General features: G+C 47.6%; 1 protein-coding gene across 1 annotated transcript; it reads right to left on the reverse strand.

The window, feature by feature from the left end:
* Positions 1-497: 497 nt before the first annotated feature.
* On the reverse strand, positions 498-13,379 carry LOC718024 (uncharacterized). The gene is made up of 11 exons (XM_077938787.1): positions 13,241-13,379; positions 12,267-12,457; positions 6,393-6,573; positions 5,559-5,647; positions 5,302-5,352; positions 5,120-5,213; positions 4,918-5,024; positions 3,467-3,525; positions 2,996-3,137; positions 1,309-2,673; positions 498-649 (listed from the first exon to the last, which is right to left on the reverse strand). The coding sequence occupies exons 1-11, from the start codon at positions 13,377-13,379 to the stop codon at positions 587-589; spliced, it is 2,481 nt and encodes an 826-aa protein (XP_077794913.1). The 3' UTR covers positions 498-586.
* Between the last annotated feature and the right edge of the window lie 8,663 nt (positions 13,380-22,042).

Raw genomic sequence — 22,042 nt, forward strand, 5'->3', positions numbered from 1 at the left:
GTGCCATAAAGTCAAAGTCAATACTCTCTGGAGGCAGATAAAAGTTTACTAGGAACACCATAAGACAAGACAAGACTAAATGAGAAAGAACAAGAAAAAAAACAATAGAAATATACAAGAAAAAAACCAATAGAAACATACATGTAAGGAAGATAAGGAAGAAATATTTTTTTGTTATTTATTTTTTTTGGTTTTTTTTTTGGTTTTTTTTTGGAGAAGGAGTCTCGCTCTGTCACCCAGGCTTGAGTGCAGTGGCACGATCTCAGCTCACTGCAACCTCTGCCTCCCAGGTTCGAGCGATTCTCCTGCCTCAGCCTCCCAAGTAGCTGGGATTACAGGCATGTGCCACCATGCCCGGCTAATTTTTGTATTGGCCAGGCTGGTCTGGAACTCCTGACCTCAGGTGGTCCATTCACCTCAGTTTCCCAGATTGCTGGGATTACAGGCATGAGCCACCGTGCCTGACCAGTATTTTGCCTCAATTTAAAATAAATAAATTTTTGGTTTTTTTTTTCAGGTTTGGGCTCAGACTATATTCTAAACAGTCACATGGCAGCTGACTCTTCTCCAGGCCTTCTGCCGGCTTTTACATGTTTATTGTTTTTGCCTTCTTGTCATGTGCTCGGTAGATGGCAGCTTCCAGGTGCTCCTAAGGGGCCAGAAAAGAGAGTGAGAAGGCACGGAGGCTGCCAGGTCATCCCCCTCGGGGTCCCACCCTCATCAGCTCCTTCAACTGGGTCTCCTGCAACTATTGGGGGGCCACCTCGGCCACCGCTTTGCCCTGAGCTTCCTGCTGCTGCAGCTGGGCAGAGCCTCCTTCTCAGAGGCCAGCTGCTGATAGGCGGCCAGATACTGCTGCAGGGGACCCAGGGAATGGTCTCGCTGCTGCTGCAGACTCTGAGCCTCTTGGCTCTTCAGCTAAACTTGCAGGATAGGCGTCAGGGTAGGTAGTGGCTGGCTTCCAGATTCTGGGCCCATAAACAGGGTGGCGAGGGCACTGTGGGGTTCTGTCATCTGCCCAGGACCCTGGCCCCTGGCCCCTTCTTCCAGGTCTCTAAGTGACTGCCTCCCTTGCCTAGAGGCCCATGCCTCCCTCCGCAGCCTCAAATGTCACACCCTTCTTCCTGCCATTTAAACTGTAGGCCACAGACTGGTGGAAAAGCAGAGGGAGCCAACCACCATCTGCTAAGTTGTGGTGAGTTCGCTCTGTATGATCTCCAGGGTTTGCACCCACCTCCGCCTGCTCCCCCAAAGCTCGGCCTTCTGCCCCAGCTCCCCCAGCCTCTCCTCCAGCTCCTGCAGCCTCACCTCCTGCTCCTGCATCTTCTTCTCCTGCTGCCACAGCCTCGACTCCTGCTCCCGCATCTTCTCCTCCTGCCTCCGCATCTTCTCCTCCTTCTCCCACATCTTCTCCTCCTGCCTCCGCATCTTCTCCTCCTGCCTCCACATCTTCTCTTCCTGTTCCTGCATCATCTTCTCCTGCTCCCACATCTTCTCTTCCTGCTCCCGTAGCTTCACCTCCTGCCTCCACATCTTCTCCTCCTGGTCCTGCAGCTTCTCCTCCTGCCTGCACATCTTCTCCTCCTGCTCCCACATCTTCTTCTCCTGCTCCCACAGCTTTTCTTCCTGCTCCTGCATCTTCTCCTCCTGCCTCCATATCTTCTCCTCTTGCCTCCATATCTTCTCCTCCTGCTCCTGCGTCTTCTCCTCCTGCTCCCGGAGCTTCTCTTCCTGCTCACACATCTTCTCCTCCTGCTCCTGCATCATCTCTTCCTGCTCCTGCATTATCTCCTTCTGCTCCCGCAGCTTCTCCTCCTGCCTCCACATCTTCTCCTCCTGCTCCCGCCTCTTCTCCTCCTGCTCACGTATCTTCTCCTCCTGCTCACGTATCTTCTCCTCCTGCTCACGTATCTTCTCCTCCTGCTCGTGCATCTTCTCCTCCTGCCTCCACATCTTCTCCTCCTGCTCCTGCCTCTTCTTCTCCTGCTCCCGTATCTTCTCCTCCCGCTCGTGTATCTTCTCCTCCTGCCTGCACATCTTCTCCTCCTGTTCCCGCTTCTTCTCCTCCTGCTCACATATCTCCTCCTGCCTCCACATCTTCTCCTGCTCCCGTATCTTCTCCTCCTGCTCGTGCATCTTCTCCTCCTGCCTCCACATCTTCTCCTCCTGCTCCCGTATCATCTCCTCCTGCTCCCGTATCTTCTCCTCCTGCTCCCATATCTTCTCCTCCTGCCTCCACATATTCTTCTCCTGCTCCTGCCTCCTCTTCTCCTGCTCCTGTATCTTCTCCTCCTGCTTCCACATCTCCTCCTGCTCCCATATCTTCTCCTCCTGCCTCCACATCTTCTCCTCCTGTTCCTGCCTCTTCTCCTCCTGCACATGCATCTTCTCCTCCTGCTCCCACATCTTCTCTTCCTGCTCCTGCTTCCTCTTCTCCTGCTCCCGTATCTTCTCCTCCTGCGTGTGCATCTTCTCCTCCTGCTCCCTTATCTTCTCCTGATTATGCATCTTCTTCTCCTGCTCCCGTATCTTCTCTTCCTGCCTCCACATCTTCTCCTCCTGTTGCTGGTACAGGCGGTTCCACAACTCATTCTCTTCCACCTGGGCTTGGAGCTTCGCGGACACACTCTGCAGCTCCTTACCCAGGTGGTCAGCCTCCTCCTGCAGCTGCTGCTGGAACAGTGAAAGTTGGTTTGAACCTCAGAAGGAAACAGACTCATGGGATAGTCATATAAATGTAATCTATCAAACAATGGTTTTCACCCATGATCCTTTAAAATATGTATTTTTAAGCCCTAACTCTGAGATTCTGATTCCCAGGCAGGGCCCCACTTTGTAGATTTTTAGCGCACTCTAGAGGATTCTATGGCAGGACCAGAACAAGGACCCCAATTTTCTAGCTCTTGGCTGGAACCTCCCCATACCCTGCATGATCCCTAGACCATGGTCCCAGCCGGACGGGGATCCCACAACCCCCGGGGCTGTAGCTGCTTGCCTGTGGCAGCAGGAGCTTGGCCCTCTCCAGCTTCCTTTCTAGCTCCTTTACATTGAGCTGGATCTCAGACTTTTCAGATTTTACAAGTCGAAGTTTTTCTTGTAGTTCGGCATTTTTCTCCTTCAGCTCATCATCGGTTATGCTACAACCAGAGGCGGTAGATAAAGCAATGAACGAAGAACAGAAAGGACCGCTTTGGTGATCAGCCCTCTACTTTCACCCCACAACCACAGAACCATGGCATTTGAAGGGACCCCAGGAATTAAAAATCACAGGTGGCAGGCCAGAGAGAAGACATGAGTTGCCTGAGGCTACCCCATGAGTCAGTGGCACAGCTGGCACTAGAGCTTCCCTGTGCACCCATGAAAACCTGTATGAGCCTCTCACCATGCTCACCTGTACCTCCACCTCCCAGCACACCCCCCACGCTAAGAGCCCCCAGACTTCCCATCCCACCATCCCCCATCCTACGTGTTCCTGTACAGTTCCAGACTCAGGGTGTCCCTCTCCTTTGTTAACTCCTCGATGTACTGCAAATAGAGAAAGGTGAAGTCAGGATAGAGCAGGCAGAGGAGCGGCTGGCCAACCAGGAACAACAGCCACCGTGACCACTCCACACACCACTCCCCACTCCCAGTCACACCTGACATGCTCTCAAGGCACTTCCAAGCCCAGAGTCTCCTTTGGTTTTCTTTTTTGTTTTGTGTCTTTCTTACTTTTTTTTGTTTGTTTGTTTTCAGGCAGATTTTCAGTCTTGTTGCCCTGGCTGGAGTGCAATGGTGCAATCTCAGCTCATCACAACCTCCGCCTCCCGAGTTCAAGCGATTCTCCTGCCTCAGCCTCCCAATTAGCTGGGATTATAGGCATGTGCCACCACACCCGGCTAACTTTGTATTTTTAGTAGAGATGGGGTTTCTCCATGTCCGTCAGTCTAGTCTTAAACTCCTGACCTCAGATGATCCGCCCGCCTTGGCCTCCCAAAGTGCTGGCATTACAGGCATGAGCCAGAGCACCTGGCCCTCATTTGTTTTTCAAAGAACTCAGTAAAGGTGGAAGGGACAGGGAAAGAGACTGAATTCACAGCTGGCTAGCAGGGGCCCAGAGACATCAGATGGTATTGCTATTGTTCTTACTGTTATTACTACCACTGTTGGAACCTTTACTGAGTGCTTCACCAGGCACTGCGCTAACAGTCCCATTTCATCCTCACAACCTCCATAGGAGACGGTTACCATTATTACCTCTATTGTGTAGATGAAAAACATGGGGTATTAAGGGTTAAGTGCTTGCCTAAGATCACTTACAGCTGGTACTTCAATACCCAGGTATATCTGATTCTCTAAGCCCATTCTTTTGCTGGGGTAGGGACACAGATAAGAAGGAGGAAATTAATCATTTGTTGACTTTTTGAAAGGATGATACTTTTGAATAGTCCAAAACTCGGAAAGTACGGAAGGGAAATATTTCCCCCCACATTCTTCCTCTCTCCTGATATTTTTATGATCCTTACAAACATGTTTTTTGTATATTACCATAACACACATACACACATACACACACACACATGTTCTCCTTCTCTCAACACAGATAACAACGTACTCAACATACTCTTCTGTACCTTTATGGTACCAGTATCCTAACCGCCACTTGGGACTTGGCCAAGGCCACAGCCAAGTATGGGCAGGGCGGGCACTTGGCCTGCGAGCTCTATGTCCAGTGCTCACTCCCCACGGCACCCCCCAACTCACCCACAGCAGCCGACTCAGCCCCAGGCTGCCTCTAACCACCACACACAAAAGCAGCAAGAAATGGCCATGCTGTCTTCTGGGCAGGACACTCCATCCTGCAGAAGGGACTTTTAGGCTCACTCCTCCATCTGTGAATCTGGGCTCCCAGGGGACGGGGCAGGGGGTTGGACTCACCCTGTCAGCCTTATTCTTCTGTGTAGCAACAGCAGAGAGAGCCCGCTCTAACTCTCCGGCAAACTTCCATGAATCATGGAGGCGGCTGACCAGATGCCTGGACTCTCCTGGAATGAGAGACATTCAGATGCGGCCCAAAGGACTCCCCCTAAAGGCCTGTCAAAGTGCCAAGTTGAAGGATGACCGGGTGCCAGATTCCCACCTTCCAACTGCTGGACAGCACGCTCGCTGTAATAGAGTGCCGTCTGAAGCTCAGTTTTCTCACATGTAAGGATTCGTATGGTAGGAACCTGGGCCTTTGGGAGAAAAGACAAGCAAGTGCTGAAAGAGAAGCAAAGAAACCTTCTCCAGAGGACAGGAGGGAACTTCACACCCTCCACTCACCTCTAGCTCCCTCCTTAGGGCTTCCTGATGTTGGTGGCTTGCCTTCTTTTCCTATAGAAAGAGGAAGACAGAGCTCTTACTAGGGGGAGGCAGAGATGGCACAGCAAGAGACATGCCCCCAGAACGGCACCACTGCCCCAGGACAGGCCCACCCATGGGACCAGGTTATCAGGGACCCTGTGGGGACAGGGTGGAATCTGGGGGGTGAGCCTTCTTCCCCAGGCTGGGAGTGGGTGAGACGAGACTGGGGCCTCTACATCTGAGTGCCCCCCAAACCCAGCAGTCATGTCGCGAGGAAACAAAGAAATCACATTACTTCTTCCAGCTGGGCTCGGTTCTGTTGTTTCTGTGGGGAGAGTCAAAGGAAGGTGACTGAGGGTGGCCCCTTCGACTCTATTCCCCAGGTCAGTAAGTGGTAGGCAGGGGCCAGGGATGGATTTTAAAGGCAAAGTTCTCAGACTCAATGGGAACACGAACTGGTAAACTCTCCTCAACTCCCAAAGATAAAGGATTTTGGTCTTTGTTGGTTTTTGCCCACAGTCACAGAACTGAAAGTCTGAAACTAGATTCTCTCAAAAAGACAGTCACAGAAACCTTCAGAGATGGAGTGTGAGAAGAGGCCCACCCTTCTGCCAGCTTGTGATTTAGAAAGGTGCATTCATTCAACAAACACTGACTGAGCACATATGGGCCAGGGACGGTTCTTGACAACGGGAGTATAGGACGGAAAAGGCAGACAGGAGTCCTCAGTCCCAAGGTTTCCATTCTAGTGGGCCTTTAATTCTCAGACTCTCAGAGCTAACAGAAACCTCTGATACTCTCTAACTCTGCCTCAGGAAATGCAAGCCCGAGAAGGAGAGTTTACAGCAGGCCGTGGACTAGGGATTAACATAAAAACTGCAATGACGAATCTCATTTAAACTTCACAAATGTAAGTAAAACCACACCACTCCTATTTTACAGATGTGAAAAATGAAGCCCAAAGAGCTTAAGCAATTTGTCCTAAATCATATCCCCAGCAGAATGGAGAGGATTCAAACCCAGAATTCTTAAGCAGTGCCTGGGAGTTCTTCCACAATCTTAACAATTACCCTCCACCACCCCTTGGGCCCTCTGTCCCCAGGAGCCTCCCAGCCAAGACTCATCCTCAGGTGAGTGGCAACCATCAGAAGTGGTTGTCTCAGGGTTAGCACCATTATTTATGTTCTTCGTTTTGGTGTCGCTTGCTCCTGTACCAACACTAGGGTTGGCCTGGGGATGGTAGTCTCTCAACTGTGGAAAGGAAGAGCAGTGATACTCATGAGAACTACAAGCTCCTACAGTCACATCCTGCTTTACAGTTTATACAAAATACTCTTATGCACCATCTCATTTAATGCCACCAACAACTGTAGGAAGTGTTGTCACAATCACTTAGTGACTGAGAGGGATTGATACCATGGCTGAACAAAAGGCAATAATGGAACTTAAACTCAGTCTTCTGGCTCTGAGCTCTGTGATTTTGCCACAACTCAGCAGCTGCCAGGGATGAAAACCAGAGGCAGAGGTAAAAAAGCAAATATTAAGTAGGCAGGAATGGTTTAGAGTCATACACCCTCACACGTCTGTTAGTGTGAAGAAGGGCACCACTACCTCTCAAACTTTATATTAATGTATCCTCATGGCAGAAGGCAGCCTTTCTGTGAAATCTGGGAATTTAACAGAAAGAGGACAACCCAACCCTCCTCTCAGACAGAAGTCTTCTATACTTTTATAAATCTATGTAACTGTCACCCCTAAGTACATTAATGTTTTGTCTCTCGGTAGAATCAAGGGAAACTGATGCTTCAGAAAGATGCCCCATATTTATCCTGTGGCACTCAAAGTACCCCAGGTGGAGATGAGATGAGGAAGAGTGAAGCTGTCAAGTTCAGTTTCCCAAGATCTGTTCCACAGAAGATAGGCAGATCTCACTCCAGCAACCACTGACTGAGGGGCACTCTGGTCCCAGAACAATGGAGAATTCAAGTCTGAGGTGGAGAACTCAGAAACAATGTTAAAGTCTCTCTGGAGAGTAGAAGCCTGGGAGAAAACCAAACCAAACCCGTTCTCCCATTGACACTGTCAATGTGTTGAACTGATGGGGGAGGTGTAGCCTTTTCACACTGTGAATGTCTGTGTTAAGGAAGTAAGGCAGCCTGAAACCTCTCTCCCCTAGGTCCCATGGTCCCCATTCCCCATCCAGCTGGAAACCTGTGCTACAACAAGAGGAATCAGAAATGGGCAAAAATACTTAGGGGACCAGGTCCTAAGACCAAAGGCAGGTCTCGTGGCCATAATGATAGTTCCTAGGGGGACTGTGAAATCACTACATTCCACTCCTCAGTGGAGTGGCAGGGGGGACACATGAGAGCAATGCCCAAGTTGTCGCTTTGAGATTGGGGAGGGAGTCGCTGGATTGGGACCCAGGTACTTGGAGACAGGAGCCCAAAGAGCCCAGTGAGGTCAGGCTTGAGGTGGTGGGAGGTGAGGGCCGAATGTGGAGCAGGGAGCCCAAGGAGTCACATGCCCAAAGTCACCCTGGGGCAACTGATGAGGGCAGGTTCTGGGGCACCCAGGTCCTTGGAGACATGAGCCCAAAGAGCCCATGGAGGTTGGGTTTGGGATAGCAGAAGGTAAGGGCAGAGTGTGGAGAGGGAAGCCCCAGGAGTCACCAGCTCAAAGTCGCCCTGGGGTGACTGGCGAGGGCAGGGGAAGGACTCATGAGGGGAGTGGGCTGGCTCACAAGATTTTGGTGTGGGGAACCCAGAGGCACTTGGGAGCACCCAGCCCAGTGTGCCTCAGGAGTGACACAGACTCTGGCAGCAGTTCAACTGTCAGAGGGGACTTGGGGCTGGGTTGGGGTGCTGCAACCTGGCGCGTTTTACCTTTTACTTGGCCTCGGCCAATTTGTTCTGTCGGGTTTCTTTTGGACATCATGGGATGGGTAGGGAGGTGGGGTTGGGGCCACATCAGCACGATCTAGGCAAGGACAACTATACACCTCCAGTCACCTACCAGGTAGCTGTGTGACTGAGCCAGAGGAGGCGTAACCAGGGCCACACTAGAATGCAGAATAGGGGCGTGGCCTTAATGCTTCAAGCCCATTGGTCAATGAGAAAGATGAAAGAGAAAGGATGCGTGTCATGAAGGACCTGTGGTGTCACAAGGAAAGCTGTCCCTGCAACCGCTGTCCCCGCCCACTCCAGGAGAGGGGTGGGCTGGCTTTCACTTTAAAAACTTTAAAACTGTATTACCTCAATTGAGGTACAAATCCTATGAAAATGGAATTTTATAGTGTGCTTGATAATTGATAAAGCAGACTGTATTATCCAACATTCCAATAAGATAATATAATCACAATGATTTCTCTTTTTTGGAAAAGCTTACTCTCGTACTTTATTGTTAAAGTTTTTTTTTTTTTTTTTTTAAAAGAAACATGTATAATATCTTTAAAAACACAAAGCTTTTGAGCCAGGCGCAGTGCCTCATGCCTGTAATCCCAGCACTTTAGGAGGCTGGGGCAGGTGGATCACCTGAATTCAGGAGTTCAAGACCAGCCTGGCCAACATGATGAAACCCTTTCTCTACGAAAAATCCAAAACTAGCTGGGCATGGTGGCAGGTGCCTGTAATCCCAGTTACTCGGGATGCTGAGGCAGGAGAATCCTTGAACCTGGGAGGCGGAGGTTGCAGTGAGCCAAAATCATGCCACTGCACTTCAGCCTGGGCTACAGAACAAGACTCTGTCTCTAAATACGTACATACATATACATACATACACACATACACACACACACACACACACACACACATACACACACACACATACACACACACACATACACACACACACACATACACACACACACATACACACACACACATACACACACACACACATACACACACACACACACGGAAAGCTTTCCATTTAATAAACACTCAAAGGTCTTTACAAGTTTAAAACAAATACAGGACCCTCTAAAGTAAGGCTAAATGCTAAGTGATGGGGGAGTGAAAAAGGACATAAATAACTCCTACTCTTATGAGGTTAATCACTAAATCCTATTTTTCTAGAATCACCTGGCCTCTCTAAGCCCTGAAAATGAAACTGAATTTCTCTCTCAGTGATTGGCTATGACTTGCAATCATGAAAACCAAGAGTTGTGTTCTGTCACTGTGTAGTGCTTGCTACCTGGGATCAAGGGTTGAGTTTTTCATGATTTGCTCCATTACCTGTGTGCTGCTTATGCCAGACGAAACTAAGCTTTTTTCTAGAGTTCTACAATTTATAGTTAGTATATAAGAGTGGCTCTCAAAACTATAGTCTCTGGACCAGGAGCACCTGGGAACTTCTTATAAATGTAAATTCTCAGGCCCACCCTAGACCTCATGAATCAGAAACTCTGGAGTAGGGCCCAGCAATCCATGCTGCAATAAGCCCTCCAGGTGTTCAGGAACCGCTGGCATACAGCAGATAGAAAAATGTGTTTCCTTCTGTAGGTCTAAAGCCAGGGATACTATATGTTCTGTCTCGATATGAAACAATGACGTGCAATTAAAAGACATGAATCTCCTTCCTACTTCCACCCTCCAGCCAATGTGTTTTACTTTTATGAGTTCAATAAGAAAGCGAGTGGCAATCAGACATTTCTTCTAAAACATATATTTACAGATATCAGTTCTCATCCAGCCTGATCTCATCCAGTATCATTTACATCCTCTTACATCTAAAGTTTTAGAAAAGGATCTTCACAATGTAAGACTCAGGCACACTAGGAGTTCTATGATAAAAGACCAACTAGATCTGAATGTCGAAACTTACTAGAGAAGAAAGGTGGAATCACTGGCTATATTTTCACATTGCATTCAACAGGAAATTAAAGTTTTGAATTTGTTTCACCTTCATCCTTCCAAGTTAATAGAATTAAACCAGAACACTCCATTCTCCCAAAGCTTCTAGCCAGGCAAAGTTTTACTGTATCACTTCTTGCTTTCAATGGATATAAAGCAGAGTCCTGGTAGGCACATTTTGTTTACCTGCAAAGATGCAACACTAAACAGGTCCTTCTGTTCAATATTAAAACAAAAGTCCTGTAAACCTCAGATGGTGAGTGTAATACTTCAGCACTAGCATGAAAGCCTCAGATATAAAAAGATACCAAGAACACCTCTAGCAAAAACAGTAAGCTCTTGGCTGGGAGCAGTAGTTCACGCCTGTACTCCCAGCATATTGGCAAGCCAAGGTGGGGTAAGTCAGGAGTTCAAGACCAGCCTGCGCAGCATAGCAAATTCACATCTCTACAAAAAATTTAAAAATTAGCTGGGCATGGCGGCACACACCTGTAGTCCTAGAGCTACTTGGGAGGCTGAGGTGGGAAAATCACTTGAGCCCAGGAGTTTGAGGCTGCAGTAGCTATGATCAAGCCACTGCACTCCAGTTGGGATGACAGAGCGAGATCTAGATATTACATTCTGTCCTGCTCCTGTTTCCAGTAAAATCACTAAGTTAAAATTTTTTCATGCAGCAGGATAAAAATTAAGTGAAATGTGACATTGGTGCTTGGCTAGCAAAAAATAAAGCGAAATGACAAATTACGTACTGGGAGAAAGTCTTTGTAACCTCAATGACAGATTAAAGGTTTGTATCCTTAGCCGATAAAGAAAAATTTTAAATTACTCAGAGAAAAAAATGATTTCCAGCAGAAAATCAGCAAAGGAGAAACTGGCACTTCCCACAGTAATAAAAATGGCCTATAAGCATATGAAAAAGATTCAAAAGCACTAGAAATCAAAGAAATGTAATGAAAACAATGAGATTTTCTGCCTAAAGACCAGCAAAGATGACAAACGGAAGGGGGAACCTGGAGCTCTGTCCCTGTTGATGGGAGTATAAACTGAACCAATTTTCCTACAGGATAATTTGAACATTTCTTTTAAAAATCTTAAAACTGTTTTACATTATTTTCCTCTAGAAATTCTACTGTATGAATTCAGTGCAAAAATACTTACTTGAGTCCATTAAAATGTACATAGAAGGAAATTCAGCTCTGGGGTGCCAATGATTCACTTAACATACACGCAGATATTAAAAATGATGATGCCAGGATATATTTCTGCCACAGAAACATGCTTAAAATATAGTGAGTGACAAAGGACCATATATTATGATTCTACTTTTTAAAATGTATGTAACAAGTGTAAAAAGCAACAAACCAGAATGTTTTGAGTGGCAAAATTAAACTACAAAACAGATACAATTCTTAGAAGATACATACAAAAAGCTCTCCTAAGCAGATGGCCATAGAACTAGAACATTGATAATTTTACTGGGGATGTCAATAGGACTCCAGATATTTCCAAACTCAACTTGAACTCTCATCTTAGGCTTGTTTTGTATTTTGCTTTTCCAGTTTCACTAATGACACAAACATGCTATAAAATGAAAATCCAGAAATTCACATTAAATAAGTATATTCTGAAATGAAAGGCAAGAACAGCATTTTACATATAAGACACTGTTATGACCAGATTAAGAAAATATGGCACATATACACCATGGAATACTATGCAGCCATAAAAAAGGATGAGTTCACGTCCTTTGTAGGGACATGGATGCAGCTGGAAAAAAAAAAAGAAAAGTAAGAAGCAGTCAATTTTCACATCAAGGACAGCATCTGAGAAGTTTTGTTCTGTGGAATAAAACTATGTCCTGGAATTATTTTAGTAGTGTTTCAATAGTGTTGACTGTATTTTCCAACTTGTTCAGATTATTACCAGTGAATCTTTGTCAGCAGTTCCTTTTAAATGCAAATCAACAAATTCCCAAAAATTTATTGCTTTTTGAATTCTTCAATGTAAAAATCCTTAAAATAAGGTCTGTCTCTTTAAAAGAAACTATGCAGTTATCATTTTGAGAGGTGACAATGTGCTAGCAGCCCTCACTCTCTGCGACTCCTCGGCCTCGGCATCCACTCTGGCTGCACTTGAAGAACGCTTCAGCCCATCACTGCACTGTGGGAGCACCTCTCTGGGCTGGCCGAGGGTGGAGCCAGTTCCCTCTCTTTGCAGGTGTGGAGGGAGAGGCCTGGGCAGGAACCTGGGCTGCACGCCAACCTCACAGGCCAGTGCTAGTTCTGGCGGGGAAGGCAAGGCCACACTTGGAGTGGCTGGCCGGCACCGTCGGCCCAGGGCAGTGAGGGGCTTAGCATCGAGGCCAGCAGCTGTGGAGGTTCCCCAGCACTGGCGGCCCACCAGCTCGAATTGTCGCTGGGCCTCAACTGCCTCCCAATGGGGCAGGGCTCAGGACCTGCAGCCCGTCATATCCAAGACCCTCCCCACTCCCCACCCCGACGGGCACCGCCCCCACACTCTGTGGCACCTGGTACAATCCACCGCGGAAGGGCTGAGGAGTGCAGGCACGGCTCAGGACTGGTGGGCAGCTCCTCCTGCAGCCCTGGTGCAGGATCCACTAGGTGAAGCCAGCTGGGCTCTTGAGTCTAGTGGCAGAGTTGGAGAACTTTTACATCTAGCTAAGGGATTGTAAACGCACCAATAAGCACCGTGTCTAGCTCAAGGTTTGTAAATACACCAATCAGTACTCTGTAACTAGCTAACCTAGTGGGGACTTGGAGAACTTTTCTGTCTAGCACTCTGTCTAGCTAAAGGATTGTAAATGCACCAATCAGCACTCTGTCAAAATGGACCAATCAGCTCTCTGTAAAATGGACCAATCAGCAGGATGTGGGTGGGGTCAGATAAGGGAATAAAAGCAGGTTGCCCCAGTCAGTGGCAACCACACAGCGTTTATGAGCCATAAGGGTGACTGCAAAGGTCTGCAGCTTCCCTCCTGAGGCCAGTGAGGTTATGAACCCACTGAACAACTCCAGATGAGCTGCCTTAAGAGCTGTAACACTTACCGCAAAAGTCTGAAACTTCACTCCTGCAGCCAGCAAGACCACAAACCCACCAGAAGGAAGAAACTCCAAACACATCGGAACATCTGAACACGCCATCTTTAAGAACTGTAACACTCAGCGCGAGGGTCTGCGACTTCATTCTTGAAGTCAGTGAGACCAAGACCCACCAATTTCTGACGCAATTTCTTTACAAATTAACCTAGTATAGTTTTCTGTTGGTTCCATTTTCCTTGTTTTAGTAGCTAGTTTAATTGTAATCTTAATGATTATGTGGTAGAACAGGTTGGTGGAGCTATAAAAATTTCCAGCTACTTAAGAGACAAATTTCAGACACATGGTACGCTTTAATATTACACTTTGCTATAACACGGCTGGAATTGTGTTCAGTTTTTCAGATTGTAGTCTCAACTACATCTCAACAGTTTGTTCTCAGATATGTCCTATTACCATCTTAGTGTAATAGGTATTTTATTGACCAAGAACAATGGCAACAATGTGTATTGTTTTTTGGTAGCAGGAGAAAAGTTTCAAGCCAAAACTTTTAATTGCTTATCTGTTCCATGTGAGGTATAAAACTCGCAACCTTGTCAGCCATCTAGCTTAGACGCATTTCTTAAAAAGTTTGCTGGAGGCCAGGACTACACTCATACCTGTAGTCCCAGCACTTTTGGGAGGCCAGGATGTGGGATTGCTAGAGCTCAGGAGTTTAAGAGCAGCCTGGGCAACTTGGTGAAACACGGTGGTTGCTCCAAGGGAAGGGGGAATTTTTCAAACCTGAGCTGTCCAAGCTCAGCATGAAGTGCAGTGGGCTGCTGACTCAGGCCGGCAGAGGCAGCCAGGAACCATGCAGATCTGCAATCCCTTCTGCCAGGTCTGTCCCAGCAAGTGTCACTAAAAGGCAGTGCTGTGTGCTTCTGTCACTGTGGCAGCCTTGACAAGGAAGGTGGAAGGGAAAAGAGACCCAGTGCTGAACTCGAAGCAGAGATGGGGCTTTTCTCTCTGCGTATTTTCCCTCTCCTCCCAGCCTGCATTTGCAATAACATACTGATTTATATTTCTATTATCATGTAACAAAAATGGTTGTAAGCAGCTGTTATTTCATTTTACACACAATGTTAGCTCCTATTTAGATTCCTAACTGAACAATGTCTAAAGAGGTACTTAAACTGACATGAAACGCAGACGATCTTGTGAGCAAATGGCTTACTGCGAGAAAAAAACTTCAAATTGCCACGAGGAGTCCCTCCAAATATAAAAAGGACCAGTGTTTTCAGAAGTATGTTAACTAAAATGTGGCAATGTAAGGAGCGAAGCAGGAAGAACCTTTAAGTCAGAAACTTACAAGTAGTCAATTTCACAGTCAGTTTCCTGGTCGTTCCACAACAAGCTTTGGCATCTGTTTTCTCTACAATGGCAGTAACAGCTATTTCAGAGCAGGAAAAGGCTTAGAGCAGTGCTAGAATATGGTCGTGGCTATATAAAGTTTAGCTATTTGTATATTGTAACAAACCTACAATTTTTTTAAATTGGCTGTCAGTAATAGATTTCTTTTGGAAAAGTAGCAGCCTCCAGTCCAGGGAACACCTGCAGTTCCCACTAAGTGAGCATTGGTGTCTGCTAACCTTTGCCTCTATTTCTCTCAATAATATACTGTCAAGCTGTTCCTTGATGTAGCCATTTTATTTAGTTTTTCTTTTTTTCCCTTTCCTGACACAGAGTCCAGCTCTGTCGCCCAGTCTGGAGTGCAGCAGCGCCATCATATCTCAATGCCACCTGGACCCCCAGGCTCAAGCAATCCTCTGGGACCACCCGTGCGGCCCACCATGCCTGGCTAATCTATGGGTTTTGTTTTGATTTTCCATAAAAGGACTGAGTTTCAGGTGGGCGCGGTGGCTCACACCTGCAATCCCAGCACTTTGGGAGGCAGTGGTAGGCGGATCATCCGAGGTTGGGAGCTCGAGACCAGCCTGATCAGCATGGATAAACCCCCTCTCTACTAAAGAAACATCCAGAATTAACTGGGCATAGTGGCTCATGCCTGTAATCCCAGCTATAGGGAGGCTATGGCAGGAGAAACACCCAAACCAGGAGGCGGAGGCCGTGGCGAGCCGAGACCGCGCCACTGCACTCCAGCCTGGGCAACAAGAGCGAAACTGCACCTCAAAAAAATCAATAAATAAAAGACACCGGGTTTCACCATGTTGTCCCGGCCCCTCTGGAACTCCTAGGCTCAAACCATCCGCCGCTCTCGGCCCTCCAAAGTCCTGGGATCACAACCATAGAGCCACCACGTCAGGCCGATTCATTCCTTTGGTTAATAAACTGGGCCGGTGCAGTGGCTCACGCCTGCAATCCCAGCACCACCGGAGGCCGAGGCGGGCTGATCACCCGAGGTCAGCAGCTGGAGACCAGCTCGACCAACATGGAGAAACCCCCTATCTATCAAAAAAAAAAAAATATATATATATATATATATATTTAATGGTATATATATGGTAATGGTAATATATGGTAATAAAATACAAAATGAGCGCTGCATGGTGGCTCACACCTGCAATCCCAGCTACTCGGGAGATGAGGCAGGAGAAGCACCCAAACCCGGGAGGCGGAGGCTGCAGCTAGCCCAGACCGCGCCACTGCACTTCAGCCTGGGCAACAAGAGCGAAAGTCAGTTAAAAAAAAAAAAAAAAGAGAGACCAGGTTTCAACCATGTTGCCTATGCCAGTCTGGAACTCCTAGGCTCAAGGGATCCCCCACGCCAGCCCGATCTACTCCTTTCTGGTTAATAAACTGGGCCTTGCGCGCTGCCTCACGCCTGCAATCCCAGCACCCCAGGAGGTTGAGGCGCCCTGGCGCTGGGGGTGGGGGTGTGGGGAATCACCTGTGGTTGGGAGTTTGAGACCAGCCTGACCAACATGGAGAAACTCCATCTGTACCAAAAAATAATACAAAATGCGCCGGGCAGGGTGGCTTACGCCTGCAATCCCAGCCACTTGGTAGGCTGAGGCAGGAGAACCACCCAAAGCTCGGAGGCGGAGATTACAGTGAGCCCAGACCACGCCACTGCACTCCAGCCTGGGCAGCAAGAGCAAAACTCCGCCTAAAAAAAAATAATAAAATGTTTAAAAAAAAAAAAAATTCCCTTCTGAATGCTGGAAAGCACCACAAAGTTACAAGTCAAGAAATAATTTGGAGAAAAGAATTAGTAACTTGTTGGACAGACAAAAGACTTTAATATAAACAAATACTTTAAAAATACACATTCGAAGACATCTTCATAGAAAAACAGGCAAAGGACATAAATAGCAAAGTGAGAAGACAGCTTGATGTGGCCATTTTATCCAGGGGGACATTTTGGTGAGCCCTATGGACACAGCTGCCATGATGCCACCAGTGTGACAGCTGTCCCCTTCAAAATGTGTGAGCCCCAGCTCTTCCTCTCCCCCCAACCTCCAGTCCAAAGGCCCTGCATTTTCTCTTTTACAAATACGTTGTCATGAGAAAAAAGAAACAGGATTAGCTCCTTAAAGGGGAGCAACAATCCCCTTCCTACAAGAAATTTTATGATACAGTATTTGCATATACAAAATGAAGCCTAAGAGAAAAGTTCAGTTGAGTATTTCCTCTGTAGTCTGGAGCTAAAACTAAGGAACCTTATCGTGTCCTAAATCTTTTCCTTCTTCCACCCAGTGTCTGTCTGGATCGACATTATTCATTCAATAGCAATTCACTCAGGCAGGCATGGTGCTAGGCCTCGGTATCTCGCTGTGAACCAAAAACAGTCCCTACCTCCAGGATGCAGGCATTCTCCTGGGAGTTGGAGGAGGAACAGGTAAAAAATAATTATATATTCAGATTAACGATATATTGTCAGGTTTGAGGATTGAGGAAAGTGTGTCCACAATTGATGGGTTCTTGGTCTCGCTGACTTCAAGAATGAAGCCACAGACCCTCACAATGAGTACAATACAGTTCTTAAAAATGGTGTGTTCAGAGTTTGTTCCTTCTGATGTTCAGACATGTTCAGAGAACATAAGAGGGAATTAGCACACGCACATACACAGTCAGAGGAAAAAGACAGCCCACCATCTACCAGCCAGTAAGGCAGACCTCAGAAGAAATGAACACTGCCTGCACCTTGATCTTGAACTTCTAGTTGCCAGAACTGTGAGAAAACAAATCTGTTGTTTAAGCCAGTACCCAGCATGTGGTACTTAAGGCAGCCCTAGAAAACTAATACACTCACTGAATGAGGCAGGTAGCTGTTTCTTTTCTTTTCTGAGACAGGGTCTCATTTTGTCTCCAAGGCCGGAGGGCAGTGGTGTGATCACCAACTCACTGCAGCCTCGATCTTCCAGGCTCAAGCCATCGTCCCACCTCAGCCTCTCAAGTGGCTGGGACTACAGGCACGCACCAGCACGCCCGGCTTTTTTTTTTTTTTTGTAGACCATGTTGCCCAGGCTGGTCTCAAACCCCTGAGCTCAAGCAATCTGCCCTCCTTGACCTCCCAAAGTGCTGGGATTACAGGGGTAAGCCACCGCGCCTAGCCCAATTTTCAATAAAAAATTACAATCCATAGTAAAAGGCAAAAAACACAGTTGAAGAGACAGAGCAAGTATAGAACCAGACTCAGACATGCAAAGGATGTTGGCATGATCAGACTGGGAATTTAAAACAACTGATTAATATGTTAAAAACTCTAATGGAAAACGTAGACAACCTGCAAGAACAGATAGGTAATGTAAGCAGAGAGAGACACTTCTAAGAAAGAATGAAAAAGAAATGCTACAGATCTGATATGGTTTGGATATTTGTCCCCTCCAAATCTCATGTTGAAATGTGATCCCAGTTGTTGGAGGTGGGGCCTGGTGGGAGGTGTGTGGATCACGGGGGTGGATCCCTCGTGAATGGCTTAGCAACATCCCGTTGCTGATGAGTGAGTTCACAAGAGATCTCATTGTTTAAATGTGCATGGCACCTCCATCCTTGCTCTCTTGCTCCCACTCTCACCGTGTGACGTTCCTGCTCCATCTTCACCCTCTCCCATGAGTCAAAGTTTCCTGAGGCCTTCACTAGAAGCGAGCAAATGCCAGCATCACACTTCCTGTAAAGGCTGCAGAACCATAAGCCAATTAAATCTCTTTTCTATATAAATTACTCAGCCTTGGGTATTCTTTAAAATAACGCAAAAACAGCCTAACACAAGATCAAAGCCTGTTAACAGAAATGAAGAACGCCTTTCATGAGCTCAAGGTGATAACGACAGGAGGCAGCCAAATGCCTAGGCAAATAGGGGAAGGTCCCCAGTGAAACCCCACCTCCAAGCCAAAGAAAAATTTATTTTATTTTATTTTTTTATTTTATTTTTGAGATGGAGCCTCACTCTGTTGCCCAGGCTGGACTGCGAAGGTGCAGTCTTGGCTTGCTGCAACTCCATCTCCCAGGTTCAAGCAATTCTCCTGCCTCAGACTCCCAGGTTGCTGGGACTATAGGCACACGCCACCATGTCCAGCAAATTTTTCTATTTTTAGTAGAGACAAAGAGACAAGGTTTCACCATATTGGTCAGGCTGGTGTTGAACTCTTGGCCTCAAGTGATCCACCTGCCTTGGCCTCCCAAAGTGTAGGGACTACAGGCGTGAGCCACTGCACCCAGCCACCAAAGACAGTTTAAAGCCTGAAAGCCAAGCTACAAGTTAAATCCTTGGACCAGCTTGAGAATTTGTCTTCCTGTTTGGTGTGCTTTCCTTTGGTTGATCTCCACCCTTCATCTATTTTACATATACCTGCCCTTTCTGTACCGTCATGCCCACCTTTAAGTGGTGTCTTTGCTTTAACCTTTTTTGCATATACACAAACCAATCAGCATCCACTCCCCATCCTGTGCCTATAAAGCCCCCGACTCAGTAGAGGAGGAGACTGCCTGACTTCAGGGAAGAGACAACCTGACTTCAGAGAAGATGACCTGTCCTTCCCATCCCCTCTTCACTGAGAGCTGTTTTCATTGCTTAATAAAATTCTTTACCTTCATTATCTTTCAGTTCATATGAGCTCATTCTTCTTGGTCACTGGACAAATGCTCAGGACCCACTGAGTGCGGACTCCCAGAAAGGCTGTCACACCAGCCCTTTGCCCTTGCCAGCAGAGGGCAACTGCCCTTGGATCGAGGCAAGGGGCTAACCAAGCTGCTAACACACCACCGTCCACGGACAGTGGAACTAAAGGAGCACTGTAACACTCCCTCTTGGGCTTCAGGGTTGTGAGCATCCTCACCTGGGCGCCACTGTGTTCCCCTTGAGGTAACATGCCTCGTCTGGCTGTGGGCCCTGCATGGAGCTTGCTCCTGTGTCAGTGCCCGGAGCAGCCAGCCAGATCCCACCCTCGCTCGCTTGCATGCTCCTCCCAACAAAAGGTTGACCACGACAGGCTGAGATGAGGCACCCCTTCCATGAGTCTGGTGAAGGGGCCGAGAAAAATCCTGCCTCAAAGGTAAACTGAATATGGCTGAGGAAGAAATTTCTGAACCTGAGCATATGTCGATAGAAATTTCCAAATCTAGACCTTGGATGGTGGCTCACGCCTGTAATTCCAGCACTTTGGGAGGCCAAGGCTGGGCTGGTCATATGTGTTCAGGAGTTCAAGACCAGCCTGGCCAACATGGTGGAACCCTGTCTCTACTAAAAAAAAATACAAAAATTAGTCAAATGTGGTGGTAGGCAACAGTAATCCCAGCTTCTCAGGAGGCTGAGGCACGAGAATCACTTGAACCTGGGAGGCAGAGGTCACAGTGAGCCGAGGTCACGCCACTGCACTCCAGCCTGGGTGACACTCTGCCTTAAAAAAAAAAAAGTTTCCAAAACTAAATAGAAATTTCCCAAAAAAAGACATACAAATGAACAACTGGTATATGAAAAAAAGCCCAACATCACTAATCATCAGGAAATGCAAATCAAAACCACAGAGATGTCACCTCATAACCATTAAAATAGCTACTACTGAAAAGACAAAAGATAATTTGGCGATGTGGAGAAAAGAAAACCCTCGTACACTTCTGGTGTGAATGTAAATTAGTACAGCCATTATGGAAAACAGTATTAAGGGTTCTTCAAAAAATTAAAAATAGAACTACTGTATTGTCTTAGTACATTTGTGTTGTTACAAAGGAATACTTGAGGCCAGATAAATTATTTTATTTTTTGTAAACACAGGATTCTCGCTATGTTGCCTAAACTTGTCTTGAACTCCTGGGCTCAAGCAGTATTCCTGCTTCAGCCTCCCACAGTACTGTGATTACAGGTGTGAGCCACTGCTCAGCCGAGGCTGGGTAATTTACAAACCAAATCTGGCTTAGAGTTCTGTAGGCTGGACAAAACACACAGTACTGGCATCCGCATCAGACTGCTTCCACTCATGGGGGAATGCAAATGGGAGCAGGCATGTGGAGATCACATGGTGCACGAGGGGCCAAGAGAGAGAGGAGGGAGGTGCCAGGCTTTTTTTGACAGTCAGTTCTGTGGTAACTAATAGAGTGAGAACTCATTCATTACCTTGAGGATAGCACCAAGCCATTCATTAGGGATCCAATGACCAAAACACCTGCACCACGTCCCATCTCCAACACAGGATCAAATTTCCACATGGGACTTGGCAAGCTCAGACAAACCATATCCAAACCATGGCACATACGATCCAGCATTCCACTGGGGTATGTACACTTGGGGGTATATACAAAGGTAATGAAATCAGTATGTTCAAGAAGTATCTGCACTCCCATATTTATTGCAGCATCATTCACAACAACCAAGACATGAAATCAACCTAAGTGTCCACCAATGCTTGAATGGATAAAGAAAAGATGATACCGCACCAGAACCTGAGACAGCAGGAGCCCCGCCTGGCCCGAAGCCGTTTCCGCCGCAGCAGGCAGAGGGGCTGAACAGGCACTACCAGTCAACGTGGGGTTCCGGAAGACACCCCCTCCGGGCACCCAAGTGCCCCTTCTCAGGGCTCAGTCTGACCATGGCCACGTCCTGCCTCACGCCGCCCCTTAGGCCTGGCATAGAAGCTCGTCAGCTCAGTCCTTGTCCTTAGAGCTGGGCCCAGACCCTGGGTTCTGGCCAAATCCCCACCCGCAGGGCAGCGTGTTTGGTCTGCCACCTTCAGGAAAATGGCCATGGCCTCGGCCTCCCTTCGGGCACCCAGGAATGGGGGGTCTGCTCCGTCCCCCAACTATCCACACTCTGAACCCCGGGGGCTGTGGAGCCTGCCGCCACTTCCTGCGGGTGGGGACGTTCTATGCAATACAAGGTTCCACTTTCGAGAAGTGCAAGCAGCTGTGCTGGTGGGCACAGGTAGGGTCATGTCCTGCCCTTCCCAGCCCTGCCCCCGAACTCCACGCCTGGGGCAGCCCCTCTGGCTTCTAAATCCACGGTTGGGGATCCTTAGGTCATGTTACCTTTTTTTTTTTTTTTTAAAGGAACAAATACACAAACACATTGGTTGACTTTGCTTCCCTGTTCTCGAATACTTGAATGTTGGCGGGATCTGGGAGGTGTGGGGGCCCCCAAGACACCCTCTGCCCAGCCCTGCTGCCCCTCTCAAATCGCGTACAACGGTCACAGTCCGGTGGCCAAAGGGCTGCTGTGCCCTCCCTGGTCCCCACTGCCCTTATCTGTGGACTGCCCCTTCCAAAGACCCCTGGAATAGGGCGGACGGGCAGGCTGCCCTTCCCCCCACTCCTCGTCAGTGATTTTACGGGGGAATTCACTACCTTTTTCTATAAAAGAACAAGCAAACGGACACC

Source organism: Macaca mulatta, chromosome 7, assembly GCF_049350105.2.
Source record: "Macaca mulatta isolate MMU2019108-1 chromosome 7, T2T-MMU8v2.0, whole genome shotgun sequence".
In the NCBI taxonomy this organism is placed as follows: domain Eukaryota; kingdom Metazoa; phylum Chordata; class Mammalia; order Primates; family Cercopithecidae; genus Macaca; species Macaca mulatta.

Excerpts from the sequence above, each read along its gene's own strand:
- LOC718024 (XM_077938787.1), bottom strand. The coding sequence starts at position 13,379 with ATGAAGTCGCAGACCCTCGCGCTGAGTGTTACAGTTCTTAAAGATGGC. Across the intron at positions 6,574-12,266 it reads AGGCCGAGGAGTCGCAGAGA|TTGAGAGACTACCATCCCCA; the intron begins GTGAGGGCTGCT and ends TCCTTTCCACAG. Across the intron at positions 5,025-5,119 it reads TGCTGTCCAGCAGTTGGAAG|GAGAGTCCAGGCATCTGGTC; the intron begins GTGGGAATCTGG and ends CTCTCATTCCAG.